The sequence below is a fragment of the Plasmodium relictum genome (genome assembly GCF_900005765.1).
Source record: "Plasmodium relictum strain SGS1 genome assembly, chromosome: 7".
Taxonomy (NCBI): Eukaryota; Apicomplexa; class Aconoidasida; order Haemosporida; family Plasmodiidae; genus Plasmodium; species Plasmodium relictum.
Window position 1 is genome coordinate 414,684 of NC_041685.1, and position 20,102 is coordinate 434,785.

The following is a 20,102-nucleotide window of genomic DNA, read 5'->3' on the forward strand; positions in this document are numbered from 1 at the left end:
GGCATTACTGTTTAATGGTTACATCAGAAAAAAAGTAATTTTTAACCTTCTGAAATAAGTTCACTTCATTATTTTTAGTATCATTCTAACTATTCTTCGATTTAAAATGATTTCAGGTTTTATTATTTATTTATTTTTATTTTATAATATTTTTTTAAAAATCTATGTTCTCATTTGTGGAAAAGTTAGAAAAGAAAGTTCTCAGATTTATAAAAAAATAAAAAATTTATCATTTTAAAAGAAAAAAAAAGTAAGGTAGCAAAAAGCTATCTTGCATATTATCCATGTTTCATTTTGTAACATAGAATTAACAAACAAATAATTAAGAAAAAATCAATGAAAAAATAGTGTAATAATTATAAAAAATAAAATGTCTATAAAGACATATAAAAACAAGGAAAAAAGAAAATAGGAATTAGTATATTGATAATACAAAAAAATTTTAAAATTAGAAAAGACATTTACTTTTTACTTCCGAATATGTATTAAACGGTATAATTATAAAAATATATTTATATAAATAATTATAATAGAATACATTTTAATTAATAAATTCTTTTAAAAAGTTTGTGCTTTAATGAACACTTGAATGCGGTTATGTAGGTATATTGAATACGTAAAAAAATTTTTTTTTTTGATTTTTTTTTGTTTTCTCTGTTTTTTTTTTTTTTAATTCTGTATTTTAAGATACTATTAAATGAACAATTCTTACATTTGTTTCTACAGCGGGTTCAAATGGCCTATAATAAGCATAAACAACGAAAAATTCTCCTGCTTTATGTGGTTTTATTTTACTTTTTAAAATAGTACCATATCCCACCATGTCTCTTTCTCCAGTATATGGTTTTACTTTATCGTCTTTATTATCTTTATCTTTCTTTTCATCTTTGTCTTTTTTATCATCATCTTTATTTTTGTCATCTATATCTTTTTTATCTTTATTATCTTTATCATCTTTTTTATCTTCATCTTTTTTATCTTCATCTTTTTTATCTTCATCTTTTTTATCTTCATCTTTTTTATCTTCATCTTTCTTATCTTCATCTGATTTATTGTCTTCATTATCATTAACTCTAGTATTTCCTCTTATATTTATATATCTCATAGGTTGAGAAGTTTCTCTATTGGCTTCTCTATTGTTTTTATTAGTTCCTTCGATAATTCTTTCTATCTTTTCTTCTGCATGCTTTTCTGCAATTTCTTCTTCCTTCACTTCTACAAATTTTTTTAAACCTTCTCTTATATTCTTTGCCTCTTCTGCATCTGATTCTGCGTTTGCATTTGTTTTATCATATTGATTATTAAAAGAAATTTCATCTTGAAAACTTATATGAGGTATTTTTGTATCCTTATTCTCTATTTTTGGTTCATATACTTCTGGATGGGTGACTGAAATGTCACTGGAGTAGTATGATTCTGTAACTCTTTTTGTGGGAAATGTTTCAGGAGTAACCTTGGGTAATTCTTTATGAACACCTAACAATGCCCATATATATCCGTTACCAGAAATAGATTCTAAATCTATACACAATACCTGACCTGCATTCATTTGTAATTTTATTATTTGCTCATTTGCTTTATGTATAATATTTCCTAACATTATTGCAATATTACATGGTTCTTCGCTTTCATTATCATCAACTTTCACATGAGAATCATCCAAAAACATATCGGGAAGGTTAGTTGGTAAGTATTCCTTAGAAACGTTTGTATTCCATTTTTCATGATTTCCTTCTTTATTATCATTGCTATTTGTTGATGGATGCATATTGTTATTCTCTAAATTAGTTTTTTCGTTTAATTTTAACTTAGGAATATGTTGTTGATCGTGACTATTTGGATGTGGGTAGTTACTATTGGGGATAGAAGGAATATTATGTTGTTCTTGGGAAGTAGATGGATTCTGGTTATGTCTGGGAATATTACTTGTGTGTTTGTTTGGATTAGTATTACTTTCTTCTTTTGTATATCTATTACAACATGGAGAATTGACTGCGTGTGGAAAATAACAATTTGAACTAGGATTTGAAGATAAATTATTACAACCCGTGAACTGCTTTAAAGTGGGATATTTATCACTAGTTGAAGGATTAAAATTTGATGATTGAATAAATCTAGATGGCCTATATTCAGTTGATGGAATAAGTCTGGATATATTATTATTTCCTGATGGCCTGTATTCAGTTGATGGAATAAACCTGGATGGATTATTATTTCCTGATGGCCTGTATTCAGTTGATGGAATAAATCTAGGTGGGTAATTATTTTCTGATGGCCTGTATTCAGTTGATGGAATAAATCTGGGTGGATTATTATTACCTGATGGCCTGTAATCAGTTGATGGAATAAATTTAGATGGAGTATTGTTGTCTGATGGCTTATGTTCAGTTGATGGAACAAACTTAGATGGAGTATTATTGCCTGATGGCTTATGTTCAGTTGATGGAACAAATTTAGATGGAGTATTATTGCCTGATGGCTTATGTTCAGTTGATGGAACAAATTTAGATGGAGTATTATTGTCTGATGGCTTATGTTCAGTTGATGGAACAAATTTAGATGGAATATTATAATCTATATTTGTGCTTGAGCCTGAAGAATTTTTTAATCTTTTTCTAATTAATAACATAGAGTTATTGTCCTTATTACTCTTATTTGGATCATTTATAAAATTATATGGTAATACTGTGAAGCTTTGTGCGCTTGTACTCTCAAAAATTCTTTTTGCGATATTCATCCAGTTGGACCTATCTATTACCTCAAAAGAGTAGGCAGTATTATCTGAAATAAAAAAAAAATAATATATATATATATACTACAATTATGATCAAATTTGTAAAATGTTATAAAATAAATTAATAATATATATACTTAAATTATGATCAAAATTGTTTGTAAAATATTATAAAATAAAATAATAATATATAAAAAAGATAAAAAAAAAATTAATCGAAATTAAAATAATAAAAATGAAATCACAATTAAAATGATGCAACAATAAATAAGAATATTGAAAATAAAATAGCAAGAAAAAATAGGTATCATAAAAAAAAAAAGTTAAAAAGAAAAAATATACATTTGTAATAAAACAGAAAAATTAATTAAAAGTAATCGAAAGTTTAAGTAAATATATATATAATAATTTTAATATAAAATAAAAATGTGTCATAGAAAATAATAAATTTCAAATCATTCTTTTTAATTTTTTCAAAAAATTATTTTTGATAACATATAAATTAAATTGTTAATTATGCTTTGTATACATATATTTTTTCTTTTCTTTTTAAAATTTTTTTATATATTTTCACCTGATCCTTCAGATATATAGCAAATAGACGAAAAAATGAAAAGATAAATAAAGCTTAAAATCTTCATATTGAAAACGATATATTATTTAAAAAAAAAAAAATTGTTTATAAAAAAAAAATGAAAAATGAATCATAAGTTTTCACTTGAAAAAAAAAAAAAAATAAAAAAAAAATAAAAAAAAAAAAATATTAACATATTTAACTATTTAATTTTAATTTTTTTAAATATTTCATTAAAAAAATTAAGGGATTCACATGCATCATAGATTTTATTAAAGCCTGTTATAAGTACATAGTTTTTTAAGTTATATTTGTAGAATAATTTAAAGAAAATGTTTTTTTCATAAAATATAAAATTTAAGAAGAAAAAAAAAATAAATATGCATGTGTATGAATCGGTCATCTTTTTTTTTTTTTTTTTACAATTCATGTGTTGTGTAAAAAAAAAAAAGAAAACAACTGGCATATTCGTTAAATTTCTTTTTTTTTTTTCTTTTTTTTGTTATGAATAACAAATTGAAAGAAAAAATAAATATCTATAATATAGTTTATAAAATTTCTACAACTTCCTCTTTCTTCAAATGCACTATATTTTTTTATGTCGTTTTTTTTTTTTTTATTACATATTATTTTTCTGGAATATGCCCATCAATTTTTAAAATTTAGTTATCTTGCAACTAAAATGATCTTATGTATTATAGTTAGTAAATTTTCTGTCTTTCACATTTAATAATATATGTATAGTGTGTGCATGTGTTTAATTTACAAATATTTAAGGGGGGAAAAAAAAAAAAAAAAAGATTAAAATGGGTATCAGAAAACATAATTTTTTCCAAATATTAATTTTTTTATATTAATATGGCATAACTTATCTAAAATATAATTTTTATATTTAAAATATTCTTTACATTTTTCATTATCAAAGGACGATATTGGTTCTTCACTTACTGAAAAGCTATTCTTAGTTAACTTTTTTCCATCAGATATTTTTTCTGAATCTACTTCTACACCTTTTATTTTTTCTTCAGCAAGATTTTTCTGAATACTATTTTTCTTATCAATATTTGTATAATTCTCATCGTAATTTGTTGATACTTCTAATTCATTTTTACTTTTTACAAAAGATGATGGGATATAAATCATTTTCATAAAATAAAAAAGAGACATGACTGCTATAATAAATTGATAAAATAATTCTTGAAAAGTCTCTCCACATACCGATTCCTTTTTATTGTTCTCATTATAATTTGAATTTAATTTTATATTAATGTATTCAAGAAACATATTACATCCATTTATATATTTTGCTTTCATATTCTCCATTATTTTAAATATAATTACAACATCTTCAATTTTAGATTTATTTTCTATGTTATCAAAAGGAAGCATTTCACTTGCTTTATTGACAGTATTATTTATGCTACCTTTATCTGTGTTATCGCAAATTTTTATAGTATTTTTGATTTGATGAAAGTTGTGATTTAAAAAAATATTAGAATTGTTTATATTTTTAATATCCAATTTATTGTAATAAAGAATGTGTAACAATTTCATTTGCAAGTTAATATTAAAGATATCAAAAAATTCTGAACCATGATAATGTGTTATGCATTCACTTGCTAATGGTAACAGAAATATGCATGGAAATAAAAGAAAATAAAAATATTCACAAAAGAAAACGAGAAGTAATTCAAGAATATTTAAGTCAATACTAGAATCATTGAAATTGTTAAAATATTTTTCTGTGCTACATTTCTTTTGTTTTTTTTCTTCTAAATTTAGGTTAATGCCATTTGCATTATATTTTTGATTACATATATCAGGGCTGATAAAATCATTTAGCATGTGTTTTGAATGACATTCCTCATTTTTTATATTGGAAATTTTTTCTGTTACTTCATCATTATATATATTGTTATTTATTTGATTTTTTTTTGATTTTATTTGTTCATTATTGATATTAAAATTATTTGTGAAATTTTTTTTTTTTGGTGTTTCACAAATACGATTATTGTGAAAATAAGAACTTATTTTATTTGATTCATTGTTTATAATAAGATTTTCTTGATTTAAAAAACTTACATTGCTTTTTATTTCATCAAAATTATTTCCTTTTTTTTTTTTTAAATCAATGTAAAAACTAATAAAAGTGATTAAATGATTTAATTTTTCAAAAAAAATAGACATATTTAATGAATTATTTTGGTTAACATAACTTTCTAATTTATTAACATATGAAATATTTTTTAAAAAATCATAAATATCATCTAATATTTTTTTTAATAAATTAATTTTTTTAATATAAAGATTTATAAGGATATCACATATTGTGTTCAAAGTTTGTTTTAGCTCTTTTTCAATTTCTTCATTCGCTTTTTGGAGGTCTTCCAATGTTTTTATATAAAATTTTTGTTCATATTTTTTATATAACTCTTTTAAAAATTTTATTCTTCTTCTTAATGATGAATAAGTTGGTATGTTTTTTAAGATTATATTAATAATTGCAAGACATATGTTATATTTTTTCTTTTTATATAAAAAATCGATCATTTTTTTACTAATAGATATAATTAAACATTTATGCAAATATAGTAATAACATTTTTTTTGTGTTTTCTTCTTCATTCTTTTTATGTTCTGTAATATCTTCTTCCATGTTTATATATTTTTTGTTTCTTTTTCTTTTTTTTTCTTCTTTATTAAGGTATATTTCTATGCTTGAAACCATTTGTTCATATTTATGTATTTTCTTATATTCATTATTATTCCATTCTTTCTTAAGAATTTTAAAAGAATCAAAATTATGTTCATATTTCATATGAATTGATAAATTATTTATTGTATATTGCTTTAGTATGTTACAATTTTCCATAAAGTCTCTATTAACTAGCCTGTTTATTGGTGATAAGCCTTCCGATAAATAACTTATGGAATAATTCTGAAGATAATAGTTTTTGAAGTTTCCATTAATTTTTAATTTTTTTTTGATACTATCATTTTTTGCTTGAAAAAATAATTCATTTATATTAGTTTCATTTACTATGCATTCTTTTTCATTATTATTTTTCATATGCTTACTTAACTCACTCTTTTCATCATCATCATAATAATTATTATTATTATTTTCCGTCTTACTATTAATGATTTTTTTATTTAAACTACTATTATTAGAATAGTATTGTTCATATTCATACTTCATGAAATTAAAATTTTTTATACAATTAAAAAGAAACTCATTTTCTTTTTTTCTTTTACTGAGGATTCTTTTGTTTAGAACATCAGCGTTTTCTTCAAAGAATGTATCTGAATATTTTAAAGTCATTTTTTTTTTTTTTTTACATCTATTTTCAATATATTTTTCTTCTTTTTCTTCTATTTCTTCCTTATCACAATTTCTTATTTTATCATTTTTCTTTTTCATTATACTTTCTTTTTCAAAATTTGTTATATGATCATTTGATTTACTAGTGGTATTAGCACTTTGATTATTTTCTCTTTTCCTTTTTAGTAACAATGGTGAATTATTTCTGTTATTATTATTTTCGTTGTTCTTTTTCATATTTTTCTCACTTTTTTTCTTATCTTTTTGATTTACAATATATAAATAGTGATAACTGCTTTTATATTTTAAATGATTAATATGCTTCTCATAAAAATTACTTGCATATAGCAAAAGAATAAATTTCTCATGAATATTTTGCACATCAATTAAATCATAAGATTCAATTATGTTAAATTTAAATTCATCGAAACTATTAGTATAGTCATCTTTTTTATTTGATTTTGTTGTTATTTCATTGCTAATATTAAAATAAATTAAAGGAATGTTTAAAAAAGATAACATTTTTTTGTCATAAAAATCTCGTACAAACAAATAAAAAAAATATTTTAACTTTAGAAAACTAAAATCATGATTACCAAAAAATATGTGATCTATTAAAGAGCTATATTCTTTTATCTTAAATAAAATATTATTAAAAATAGGGAAAAATATAATATTTTCTATTAAATTATAATAATTTAAATATAAGTTACAAATATTAACATGAAAGTTTTTTTTAATAAAATAATCTAAATTATTTAGTGCAGATAATAAGCAATTATTAGTTATAATAACACTAATATTTACTGAATTTAGTTCTTTTAGATGTGTCAAATACAACAAAAGCCCAGTAAAGGTAGCTGCTTTTAATTTCAAATAGTTATTCATAAAAATAATTAAAACGCAATTTTTTTTTTTTAATATTTTATTAAATGAGTCATTTAAATTGTTTTTGTCCATTTTCATAAAAGCATTAGAATTAATTTTTTTAATAATCCTACTAATTATTCCTTCTATTGTATCGTTTGAATAAACATTTATTATGCAAGATATAATATATTTTTCTTTTTTTAGTAGTCTAAAGGATTTTAATTGGTTATTTGAATTTTTATAATTTAATATATCATCTTCTAAAATATTTTTTTCTTTTATTTCTTTTGGATCACAATTATTTAATTTTTTTAATTTTCGAGAAATAATTCTATATTGCAACATATTTACAAAAGAGCAACTTTGCGTTTTTATAATCAATAACGACAATTTATCATCTTTAAAACATAAATTATTATTTAAAAAATTTATTTCTTTTTCAATCATATCACTTAAGTAATTATAAATAAAACAGTTCATAAAATTATTTAATAAATTCCAAGTTTCATTAAAGGCTTTACTTCTTAGTAGAATAGAAGAAATTTCATCTTCATTTTTAAAATTTATTTCTTGTATCTTCTCTTTACTTTTTTTCTCTCTTAATCTATTTATTTTCTTATTTTCACTTATACAATCCAAATCATTTTTTAACTTTATAATTGGCAAAGCAACAGAAGTAGAACATATATTGAAGTTAGGATAATTTCCTACATTCTTATAATTTGAATTTTTTTTTTTCTTAGCAAAACTATTTATTTTATATTTACTTAACCAACAATTAGAAGTGACTCTTATTTTTTCGTTATATTCATCTTCATTTATTATCATTTTAATGTTTAAAAAAAAAAATATAGATATATATTAAAAGAAAAAACAAGTGTATTATTGTTAAAAAAATATTAAATAATGATAAAGAGCAAAGATATATATATATGGAAGAAAAAGTTAAATCTAAAAAAAAAAAAAAGATTAAATTAAAAAGGATAAAAAAACAAAAAAAAAAAAAAAACAAAAATCAATAAAAGGAAAAAAGAAAAAAAATTTAGTAAAGAAAAAAAAAAAATAACTCAAAATAAAAAAAAATATATATATAAAATAAATGAAGTGAAAATAAATTCATTGAATTTCAACAAAATATTTTGCAGTCAATATTTTATTTTAAATATCATAGTTTAAATTAGATGTAATATTTTACATATGTGTATGTTTTAATTCTTCATTTATTAATTTTACATAAATAAATGTAGAAATATAAGAAAATTCTTATTTTTCAACATATTACGCAAGTACAACAGTCTAATGAAATTATTTTTCCAGTGCTTATATAATTAATTTTATTTTTTTATTTATAAAATTTAAAGTAATGACATGAAGCACAAATTATTAAATTTTTCTTTTTTTTTTGTTGTTAATATATATTTGTAATTTTTTGAAAAGTTAAAATATCCTTTTTTATATAAAGCAGAATACATAAAATTAGAGTATAGCAAAATAAAAGCTATTATCTTTTTTAATGAATTATACTGTTTTTAAAGGAAATATAAAAGGAAACAAATATATAAATGGATATATAATAATACTAAAAATGTAAATATATACATAAACAAATAAAAATGTTAAAAAAGTTTAAATTAAGAAAGTATAATTGATGAAAGCGATAAAATGTAGATATAAAATGTGAATAAAAATAATATTCTTTAAATAATATCTTAATTATTTTTTTTTATTTTTAATTTTATAATTTTTTGTTAGATAGTTTCTTTACTTAAAATAATTTCTCTTTTATCATTTGATTTGACAAAATTCTTTTGTTCATTATAAAATTTAGATAACTGATTTTTTATGTCATTGAAATTTTCATAATGATAATTTGAATAGCTATATAAAAATTTTATTTTTTTATTAACATATATAAAAAGCTTTTGTTCTTGCAAAGCTCCAGCAAGTTTTTTTGTATTATTTAAATTATTACTTAGCTGATCCTTCTTAGTATTAATTTTTTCAATTTCTTTTTTAAAAAATTTTTTAGTTTCATATAAGCACCTAAGAAGTAATTCTTTTAAATCTAATATTTTTGTTACATCAGTTATAACATTATATAATACATTTTTCTCTCTTGCTAAATCATCATTTTCAAGTATTCTTTGAAATAAATTACTAATTGTATTTAAAATATTTGATTCTGGTAAATAAAACCTATTTAATGAATTTGCTAAATAAAGTAAAGAATAGCAGAATTCTTTGTTACTAATGTACTTGTTATATATACGTAGTAAATAACAATAAGAATATAATATCTCAATAATTATAAAAATAACATTTTTATTCACATTTTTATTACAACATATATGATCAGGAATTTGCATTTTTTTTATAACACAATTAAGCCACCATGGTTCATATTTATCTAAATACTGACTCACATCATTATTTTTTAAAAAAGAAAAAAATTGTTTTTTTTCTATTTTATTTAAATTCTCTAATTTTAATTCGTCTTTTAGTGCTAATTCAGTTAATACTTTATATCTTTTTTTACTTATGAACCATTTTTTCATATAATTTGAATTATTTATTACTTTATTATTTTTACTATTTGTATTTTTATTACCTTCATATTTTTTTCTTTTATTACAATTATCATCATCATTTTCTTTTTCTTTTCTTTCTCCTCCTTTTTCTTGATTATCTTCTTCCTCTTCTTGTTTTTCTTCTTCACCCTCATCTTGTTCTTCTTCTTGTTCTTGCTCTTCTTCTTCATCCTCATCTTGTTCTACTTCATCTTCATCTTGTTCTTGTTCTTCTTGTTCTTCTTCTTCTTCATCCTCACCTTGTTCTTCTTCATCTTCATCTTGTTCTTCTTCTTCATCTTCATCTTGTTCTTCTTCTTCATCCTCATCTTGTTCTTCTTCTTCATCCTCATCTTGTTCTTCTTCATCTTCATCTTGTTCTTCTTCTTCATCATATTCATTTTCTTTATAATTATTCCCATAGTAATATTCTTTTTTTTTTTCTTTTAATTCTTTACTATTTTTGCATTTGTTTGTGTTTTTATATTCTAAAAAATCATTTTGAGAATTTTCTTCATAAAATTTTTTTAGCTTAAACTTAAATTCTTTTTTATCAAATTCAGTTATTTCATTATTTTTTATATTTTCATTAACTTGATTTTCTAAAAAATTACTTACACATTTATAATTATGGTTTTTATAGCATTCAAGACTGCAATAGACTATTTCACAAGATGGGCAAACATAATTAAATATTTTATTTTTACATACTTCACATGTTTTCTTCATTTTATTAAATAATAAAATATTTTATAAATATTTTTTTATTATAACATCCTTAAACTCTTCATATACATATTATTTATTTTTAAGGATATATTTTTTATACATTATATTATGAATTACTATAAAATAATTTTTTTATTTATATTACATATAAGGAAATAAAAAATTAACTATTGGGAGATGAATAAACAAATTACATTAAATTAAATAATTAGAAGACTATTAATAAAATAAAAATAAAAAAAATTAGACTAAATGATTATTTATAAAAAAATTTAATATATTAAGTAAAAAATAATAAAAACAACAATAAAATAAAAATAGTTTTTCTATTTTGTTACAATAACCTAAAAAAAAAAACTTAAGTGGTTTTATATATATTAAAAAACATTTTTATGTTTCATTAATATATTTGTAGTAATTTATTATCAAAAATTAAGTTTTTTTTTTTTTTTTGTTATTTAGTTAGTTATGATACGTATAATATATTATATTAAAATATATATATATATATTATATACATTAAAAAAAAAAACTTATTTGAACATTTAATTTCAAAAAAAATTATAAAATTTAATTATGTATATATATATATTTTATATAGATTCTTATTCTATTTTACATGTATAGACCCAATAAATATCAATTAAATACAAATACATTTTTCTGTTCATCTATTGATTTTAATTATTAATAATAAAAATATGTTTTTATAAAGAATTTAAAAATAAAAAATATAGGAATTTTTTTTTTTTTACAACATATATATAGTAACTTGCAATAAAAGAAATTTCAATTTAAAATTTAAAAAAGTTAAAGTTGTTTTTTTAGGAAAAATAAAAAATTTTCTATAATTTTTAGTTTATAATATTTTATAAATACAATACTGGACTTTCTCTTATTCTTTTTCATTTTTAATTTATATTATTATATTATATTATATTATTTTATTTTATTTTTAATATGTACATTTGTTGATTTTATTTAATTTTTCTCATTTTTGAGAATTAAAATTGTTTAAATTTATTTTTAAGCATGGATATAACTAAAAATGAAATTTAACATTATATAAAAAAAAAAAAAAAATATTGATATATGCATACACAATTTAGAAAAAAATAAAATTATATATTATATGAAAAAACTCAATTGAAACAAAAAAAAAAAAAAGTTAATAATAGTGAATTAAAAACTTATTGTAATTTAAAAATAACCATATCTTATTGTTAATGCCATTTTTTACTTTTTTCCATTTTTTAAATAGGTAAACAATATCATATATTTAATATGATAAGTGTTAAAAAGTAAAAAAATACTAAGAAAAATAATTAAAAAAAATGTCATGTTTATTTTCTGTTGCTTTATCCGTATTTTTCTTTTTTTTTCCTAAAGGGTTACTTTGCCTTAACCATTTTGGCAATACTAATGACAAAATAGTCATTATAAGAAGCATAAGCAAAGCAATAATATTTTGTTTATTAAATACAAATTTAGGTGTATAAGAGAAAAACATAATTGGTTCTATTTGAAAAATATTAGTATCGTTTAAAAATTTTAATATAAAGAAATTATAAAAATAAGTGTAACAAGATACAATTAGATAGGATGATGTAAATGAGAAAACAAAATTCTGAGCTTTTTTTGCTGGAAATATACTGCTTATCATTAAAAAAAATATAAGGGATGCTATGAGCAATAAAACAACTAAACAAGTCAAATATAATAGAAAATAATTTTGTATATACATTATTAATAGTTTTAACACTTTTGGAGTAAATAATAAATGATATATAATATTCCCAATTAAAACAGACTGCGAATAAACAATAAGTATCCATCCAATTGGTTCTTTTTTTATTTTCGAGTTTTTAAGAAAATAAAAATTCTCACATGGATTCATTGATATCGAATAGAAATAGAAAGTTACAATTATGCTAAGAGAAGCACATAAGAAAGGGGGAATAACTAATAGCATAATTTTTAATATTACAAAAAAGGTGAATAAAGTAGATATTTTTGGTATAAAATTTTTAGCAATATTCTTCCCATTGACATATCCTTGGAATAATATTTTAATACAAAATAAATACATAAATGATATTACAAATATTAAAAAAATATTATTATATATTTTCGGTATGTATTTTCCTTTATAAATAATTTCCATATTTTCTAAATTATCATTGTTAAAATAAAATTTTATATTTCTTATATTATCTGTAATGTTATTTATACTAAAAGGTTCAGGCATTCCTTTAATTAAATTTTCTTCTTTGTTTTTATTAAAAAAATCTTTTTTAGTTATTTTGTTCCAATGATTAATTTCTACTTTTTTTTTATCTTCCATTATGTTTTTATGTTGATTTTCATAATCTATTCCTTTTAATGCTGATAAAGCCAATTCTATATTTATATTACCTGGTTGCTTAAATAAATAACTCTCACTTATTTTTAAATCATCTATTTTGACATGATATCCAGTAAAATAATTAGAAATATTAAAATTATTATTAAAAAACGACTCTTCAAGATTGTAAACTGATCTTAAGTTAAACAGAAAAGTAATCAAACTTAAAATTATAATCATTTTCTTAAAATATTTCCCAACAGTTTCTTATCTTTCAAATTAAACAAAAAAAAAAAAAAAATATAATAATATAATATGAAATTTACCTAGTTTACAATAGACAAAAAAAAAAAAAATTTTTTTTTGAACTATAGAAATTAATATAACAAAAAAAAGATTTTTAAAAAATTATAAAATTTAACATTACAACAGCAAATGCAAGATAAAAAAAAAAAATTATGAATTACAGTACTCAAATTTTTTTTAAATTAAGAAAAATACAAAAGAGACAACAAAATTATAAGTTTCTTGAAATTACAGAAAACCAAGCATTTACTTTTTCATTTTTTCATCTACCAAAAATATTGAGATAATTTTTTTTTTTTTTTTTTTTTTTGTCTTTGTTAAATTAATAAAATAACGTCAATTATATAAATAAAAAATTTTTTTTGAAAATGTTTAAAACATACTTTAGTACAAAAATGTATTCCTTACATTTATATTAAAAAAAAGGATAAATGAAATGTGATATATAAATATATATATAAATTAATTGTTATTATTATATCCATATTATTATTATAAAAGACAACATTTATTTATATTACTTATTATTGTTAATTGCTACTATTATTTAATACATTTTTATTTATAACCTTTTTGTTGAAATACAATAAAAACATGCGTATATAAGCATAATATTGTTTCTTATATTTATTATTTATAATCTTTAATAATTATATAATATTCTACTTGTACAAAGTATACTTAAACATAAGTATGGAAAAATGGTAAAAAAAAAAAGTTAGTGTAAATATTTATAATTTTAATGTTTTACCAAATGATAGCTAATAAAATAAAAGAACGATTATCTATAAAATATTGTAAATGACATATTTTAACATAATATTTATTAATATTTATAAGTGCATATAAATGAAAAATATGTCTTTAAAAAAATGTATTTAAATAATAATATATATATATATATAAAATAACAATGAAGATGTTCTTTTATAATTTCACATATATCCATTAAAAAAAAAAAAAAAAGTAAATAAATAAAAGTGTATAATTGTATGTATGTTATTTTTAACAGAATTATTGAGTTTTTTTCTTTTTATCAACTTTTGCACCTTTGTGAATTCCAAATAATTTATATAAAATAAAAATTATTTGAGCAAACCACAATAAAAATAGAATATAAACAATAATATGTAAAAATATTTTTACTTTTCCTTTACATATGAAAGTACCAAATTCATCATTAATTACGTGAAGTTTATCTGACTTTTCATATATATTTTTTTTATTATTAAAGACTTGATTGGCTACTAAAACTTCATTACCACCAGAATCGTTAACAGAAGTTTTAATTTTTATTTCATTTTCATTTATATAATCTATATTAACTGTACCAAAATTATTAAAGGCATATATATTCTTTAATTCAAAAGCACTTCTTTTATTTATAATACTTGAAAAAAAATAAACAAAATATTTATTTATATAACTAAAAATATTTTCTTGATTTACACCGCTGCTTGTTACTTCTACTATGTTATCTTCATTTCCAATTATGCTACTAAAATGTACATCACCACTTAAAAAAATTAAACCTTTTGGCTTTGTTTTTTTTATTAACTCTTTTAATCGCCTCAGAGAGTAAGGCATTAAACCCCAATTCTCATTCACTATATGATTAGAAAAAATCTGATATAAAAAAAAAAAAAAAAAGAGAATAATAGTTAATAAATATGAGAATATGCCTAATATATGTAATGTGCAAAAAAAAAAAAATTTTTTTAATTTATTTTACATGTGTAGATGAAATAATAATATGAGCCCGAGCATCCGAATTAGTTAGTTCTTTTTCTAACCATTCCCATTGCTCATTTCCTAAAATGTCATTTTTACTATTGCAGTGTAATCCAAATATAGATGAATGAAAACGGGCAAAAAAAGAAACAAATATACACATAAAAAAATCATTGTATGAATCAGGAGCATAAAAGGGATAAGGATCTTTATTATATCTTGTATCTAAGATAATTATTTTTACTTGATTTTTTTCATTTACGGGGTCAATATATAATTTGGATACATATGCTCCATTTCTTTTATATCTTACGTCATTTTTGTCTACATTTAAATAATCTAAATATTTTTTCTTACTTTCCTTTTTATACTTATACAATCTATCCCCATTGTTTTTGTTATAATCGTGATCATCATATATACCATCAATAATAAACTTTTCTTTTAATCTTAAATAAAACGGATCTTTTTTTATATAATCATATGCTTCATCTAAACACTTTAACTCACTACAATCAGAGTAAAAATAATCTCCTATCCACAACATAAGTTGAGGTTTAATTTTCTCTATTGATTTCAATAGTTTTTCATTTTTTTTTGATTTCTGAGAATTGCAACTTAAAAAAACGAATTTTGTTAATTTTTCATGAATAATATGGTCTGCTTGGCTGTTAACATATTTTATAAAAATAAAAAGTGTAAAAATTATTTTTATACTCGTTTTCATTCTCCAAACAAATAAAGAAACGTAAAGAAAAATAAAATAAATTTCGTTAATGTAAATATTATGTCTTTAATATTTAAAGTTAAATCTAAAACTATAGAAAAAAGAAAAACATTAAATGCTTCAGAAATAAAATAGTTACATTTAGTTAACAATATAAATGGATAATAAAAAAAAGAAAGAGAAATAGATCATTAGAATTAGAAGATAATATAAAAACTGGAATTAATTGTTATATATTTACATAAGAATGTTGTATAGTAGATAAAATAGCGCGAATATATGAATATATAAAAAAATATAAGAAAATGCTAAGAATGTCATGCTACCTTATACATAGTAGCATTCTTCATATAAAAAATATATAAAATAAAATCATATATATGAAATAATATCATACATAGAATGTCATCACACTTGTAAAATTAAAAATATCGCGTTAAATAAAAAATATAAAAAAATATAAATTAAGCTATTAAAATAAAAATATACAAAAGTATAAAAGCAAAAAATTAATATCACAATAAAAATGTACAGGAATAAGAATCCTTATAAAAAGATCCTCTCAAAAAAATCATACATTTATAGTTGTCTCTAGACATATATGAAATTTTGAAAAAATTCACTAAATTGGAATCATAATAATTATAATAAAATTAAAAGTTCTTTAAAAAAAAGAGAGAAATAAATTTTAATTAAAACAAATATTGATTTATTTTTTTTTAATAGAAACAAAAAAAAAATAAAATAAAATAAAAAATATGTATTCAAATATACAATAAAACAAATTACATCAATTGCTTTTGAATAATATATATATAAATATTTATTCAATTATTATTATTTTTCTTTAAAATAATTGTTTTGTTACAAACAATCTATAAAAAGTATTCGATTATTTTATTTATAAAAAAAATAATATAATTATTATTTTATGATAAAATAGTGTGCATACTCTATATAAAAGACTTTTTTCTTCTATTATTAGTAGAAATAATTTTTTTTTTTTTTTTTTTTTTGCATTAATTATAGAATAAAATGTGTAAATTCTTATTTTAAATATATGTAATACATTTTGAACATTTTTTATCAATAGCATTGTATATTTATGGTCAATTTTTAATTTTTCATCCTATGAAAAATATGATAAACAAAAAATTAATTCTTATAAAGAAATGAGAGTTTTCTTTTTTTATATATTTTAATAAAATATACTTAAAAAAATTAATCTTATATTTATGCAATAATAGAAAACGATAAACTTAAAATGATTAAAAATTTAGTTCCCAAATTTTTTTTTTTTTTTGAAATATAAAGCTTATTTTAAAAGTGCATTTTTTATAATGTATTTTTGATAAGAAAATGTTAAACTATTTTTCATATGATCATAATACTTTTATTTAATCCACATTCCTAAGAAAAAAAATTTTATTTATTTTTTTAAAGTAATTTTTTCATTGTATTATTATTTTTTTTCTTTTCCATCTTCATTTATATATATATATATATATATATACGTCCTATAATTTGTTTTTATTTTTATAATTTAAATGAATATTTTTGAGAAAAAGGTGTTCATATATATATGAAAAACACAAAAGTATAATGTTTTAATGAAGCCAATATTAATCTGAAAAGTAATAAAAAGAAAATTTTATAAACCTTCCAAAACAAAAAAAAAAAGAAAAAAAATGAATTATCAAAATTTAAAGTGCTCGGAATTAAAAGATTTATTAGCCAAAAGAGGATTACCATCTCATGGAAAAAAAGTATAAAAAAAAATTTATTTACATATATATATATATATGTAAATAATATTATTTAATAATAATTAAAATAAATGAATTGATATATTTATGTATAAAAAAAAAGTAAATATTTCAGATTTATATATACAAAAATAAATAATAAAAAAAAAAATAATAAAATAAAAAAAAGGAAAAGGAAAAAATAAAAAGCACAATGCTGTAGTAAATATAATTTATGCAATATATATTTAGTGTATTCATTTTTTTATATTGCTATATATATATTTATTTTTATATATATTATATAGAATGAATTATTAGAAAGATTATTAAAATATGAACAAAAGGATAATTTAAAACCTTCATCATATATACTAGATAAAAAAAATAATAATAGTGAGAATATTGAATTATCAGTAGAAAAAAAGGAGGATAAAAAAAATAATATTAATGAAATAAATATTAAATCCTCGACAAAAGAAGAATTAGAAAAAAATAAAAATAATATAGAATCTTATACTGGAGTAAAAGAAGATAAAGAAAATAAAAAAAAATCTATCTCAATAAATAATAAGGAAGAATTAAATAAAGGAAACTTAAAAAAAATGAATGATTATATAAAAAATATCTTAATGACTAATAATGGAGAAAATTCTAAATATTATGAAAATGATAAATTAAAAAATAATGAAAAAATTAATGTATCTAAAAATATAAAAGACATTAAAGAAGAAAAGAATAATTTTTTAAATAATAATAATGATGATAGAAAAAGTAAAATTGTAATTCCACAAATAACATTTTCTGAACTATCTTTATCCAATAAAAATACATTAGAAAAAAATATAGCAACAAAAGGTTGGGATAATAGGAAAAAATTTCAACTTTAAAACTATTTGAAATATTATTTTATTTATTATTGCTTTAATATTATATATTTTTTTTTTTTATGTAAAGATGAAAAAGACATTTATATGACAGAAGAAAAAAAGAGAGAATTAAGAAGAAAAAGATTTGGTAAATATATAATTGATTAAAAGATTATATATTTTTTTTGAATATACCTTTTTTTTTTTTTTTTTTTTGTCATAGGTTGTGTTTCCACAGATGAAGCTCTTGAATCTAGAGCTAAAAGGTTATTAATTAAAACAAAATAAAGAATAAAAAATCTAAATTTTATATAATATAAAAAAAATTTTATTATTATTAAGTTTTTTTCTATTTTAAAGGTTTTTTCAATTTTTTAATATTTTTTTTTTTCTTATAGATTTAGTATTGTCACTCATAAAATGGAAGAAGAGAATAAAAGAAAAAGAGCAGAGCGCTTTGGATTAAACATGGTTATTTAATTATTTAATTTATTTTTTTTTTTCTTATGAAACATATAATTCATTTTATTTAGGTTCAATATATATTACTATTTATTTATTTATTTATTTATTTATTTCTAATTAGACTAAATTGAATGATGTAGAAACAAAGAAGAGAAGAGCAGAAAGATTTGGGATAATGAAAGAAGTAATAATAAAATTTTATTTTTTATCTATGAGTTTTTTATTTATGCCTTTTTCTTTTTTGGGGGAAATGTTTTTAAATGACTTTATTATTTTTATATAGTGATATATATAATTACAAATATCATTTATTTTCCCTTTTATATTAATATTTTATATTGTAAAAATTATTATTCCTTTATTTAAACATAGAGTGAAAAATTAAAAGCTAGAGCAATTAGATTTGGAATTATGTAATAAGAAGAAATAAAGTTTAAAGACAAAATTATTTTACCCTTAAGGAAAAAGAGAAAAAAAAACTTGTATATATATATATTACTGTTTTTTTTTTTTTTTTAATAGTATTAAAACTAAAAAATGTATTTATCTTTTAAACAATATATATATTTTCATTTTTTTTTAATTATAGATAATATTTATTATATGTTATTTATTTAATTATTAAAATATTTTGAAACTTATTTTATATACTATTTTGAAGTATAAAGGGAGAAAAAGAAATATATCAATATATATACATTGTGTAATTTTTCTTATTTATATATACATTGCTTTACAATTACATCTTGTTTAATGAAAATAAATACATAAAAAATATTATTTTAAATATATACATTTGTTGCAAAATAATACTAATATCGTACTTACTTTTATTTTTTTTTTTTTTTTTTTTTTCAAAAAAAGACATATTTTTTTGTGGAATATTAAAATATTTACAGAAAAAATTTAAAAAAAAACATAAATATTTTATATGAATATATACTTATAAGAATATTGGATTTATTTTAACTATTGATTAAAAAAAAAAAAGAAAAAAAGATATGCAAAATATAAAATTTATTTTATTTTATATATATATATCTATATTTTTATGAATTAATGAAAAGTTATAATTTTTGTACTTATTAATACTTTTTGAAATTTTTTTTTCATGTTTTTA

At 18.9% G+C, this 20,102-nt stretch overlaps 6 protein-coding genes across 6 annotated transcripts; 1 reads left to right on the forward strand and 5 right to left on the reverse strand.

The window, feature by feature from the left end:
* Nucleotides 1–682: 682 nt before the first annotated feature.
* Nucleotides 683–3,375, reverse strand: ICP (falstatin; the record flags this gene model as incomplete). The annotated part of the gene is made up of 2 exons (XM_028675782.1): nucleotides 683–2,781; nucleotides 3,309–3,375. The coding sequence occupies 2 exons, from the start codon at nucleotides 3,373–3,375 to the stop codon at nucleotides 683–685; spliced, it is 2,166 nt and encodes a 721-aa protein (XP_028532336.1).
* Nucleotides 3,376–4,121: 746 nt separating this feature from the next.
* Nucleotides 4,122–8,327, reverse strand: PRELSG_0709400 (conserved Plasmodium protein, unknown function; the record flags this gene model as incomplete). The annotated part of the gene is made up of 1 exon (XM_028675783.1): nucleotides 4,122–8,327. One exon carries the CDS (start codon nucleotides 8,325–8,327, stop codon nucleotides 4,122–4,124), a length of 4,206 nt encoding a protein of 1,401 aa, XP_028532337.1.
* A 920-nt stretch (nucleotides 8,328–9,247) lies between these two features.
* PRELSG_0709500 (conserved Plasmodium protein, unknown function) lies at nucleotides 9,248–10,795 on the reverse strand (the record flags this gene model as incomplete). The annotated part of the gene is made up of 1 exon (XM_028675784.1): nucleotides 9,248–10,795. The coding sequence occupies one exon, from the start codon at nucleotides 10,793–10,795 to the stop codon at nucleotides 9,248–9,250; it is 1,548 nt and encodes a 515-aa protein (XP_028532338.1).
* A 1,312-nt stretch (nucleotides 10,796–12,107) lies between these two features.
* On the reverse strand, nucleotides 12,108–13,379 carry PRELSG_0709600 (conserved Plasmodium protein, unknown function; the record flags this gene model as incomplete). Its single annotated transcript, XM_028675785.1, has 1 exon — nucleotides 12,108–13,379. The coding sequence occupies one exon, from the start codon at nucleotides 13,377–13,379 to the stop codon at nucleotides 12,108–12,110; it is 1,272 nt and encodes a 423-aa protein (XP_028532339.1).
* Nucleotides 13,380–14,459: 1,080 nt separating this feature from the next.
* On the reverse strand, nucleotides 14,460–15,903 carry PRELSG_0709700 (alkaline phosphatase, putative; the record flags this gene model as incomplete). The annotated part of the gene is made up of 2 exons (XM_028675786.1): nucleotides 14,460–15,071; nucleotides 15,178–15,903. 2 exons carry the CDS (start codon nucleotides 15,901–15,903, stop codon nucleotides 14,460–14,462), a joined length of 1,338 nt encoding a protein of 445 aa, XP_028532340.1.
* Nucleotides 15,904–17,591: 1,688 nt separating this feature from the next.
* Nucleotides 17,592–19,399, forward strand: PRELSG_0709800 (conserved Plasmodium protein, unknown function; the record flags this gene model as incomplete). The annotated part of the gene is made up of 7 exons (XM_028675787.1): nucleotides 17,592–17,669; nucleotides 17,957–18,506; nucleotides 18,606–18,665; nucleotides 18,741–18,783; nucleotides 18,916–18,988; nucleotides 19,104–19,166; nucleotides 19,355–19,399. The coding sequence occupies 7 exons, from the start codon at nucleotides 17,592–17,594 to the stop codon at nucleotides 19,397–19,399; spliced, it is 912 nt and encodes a 303-aa protein (XP_028532341.1).
* Between the last annotated feature and the right edge of the window lie 703 nt (nucleotides 19,400–20,102).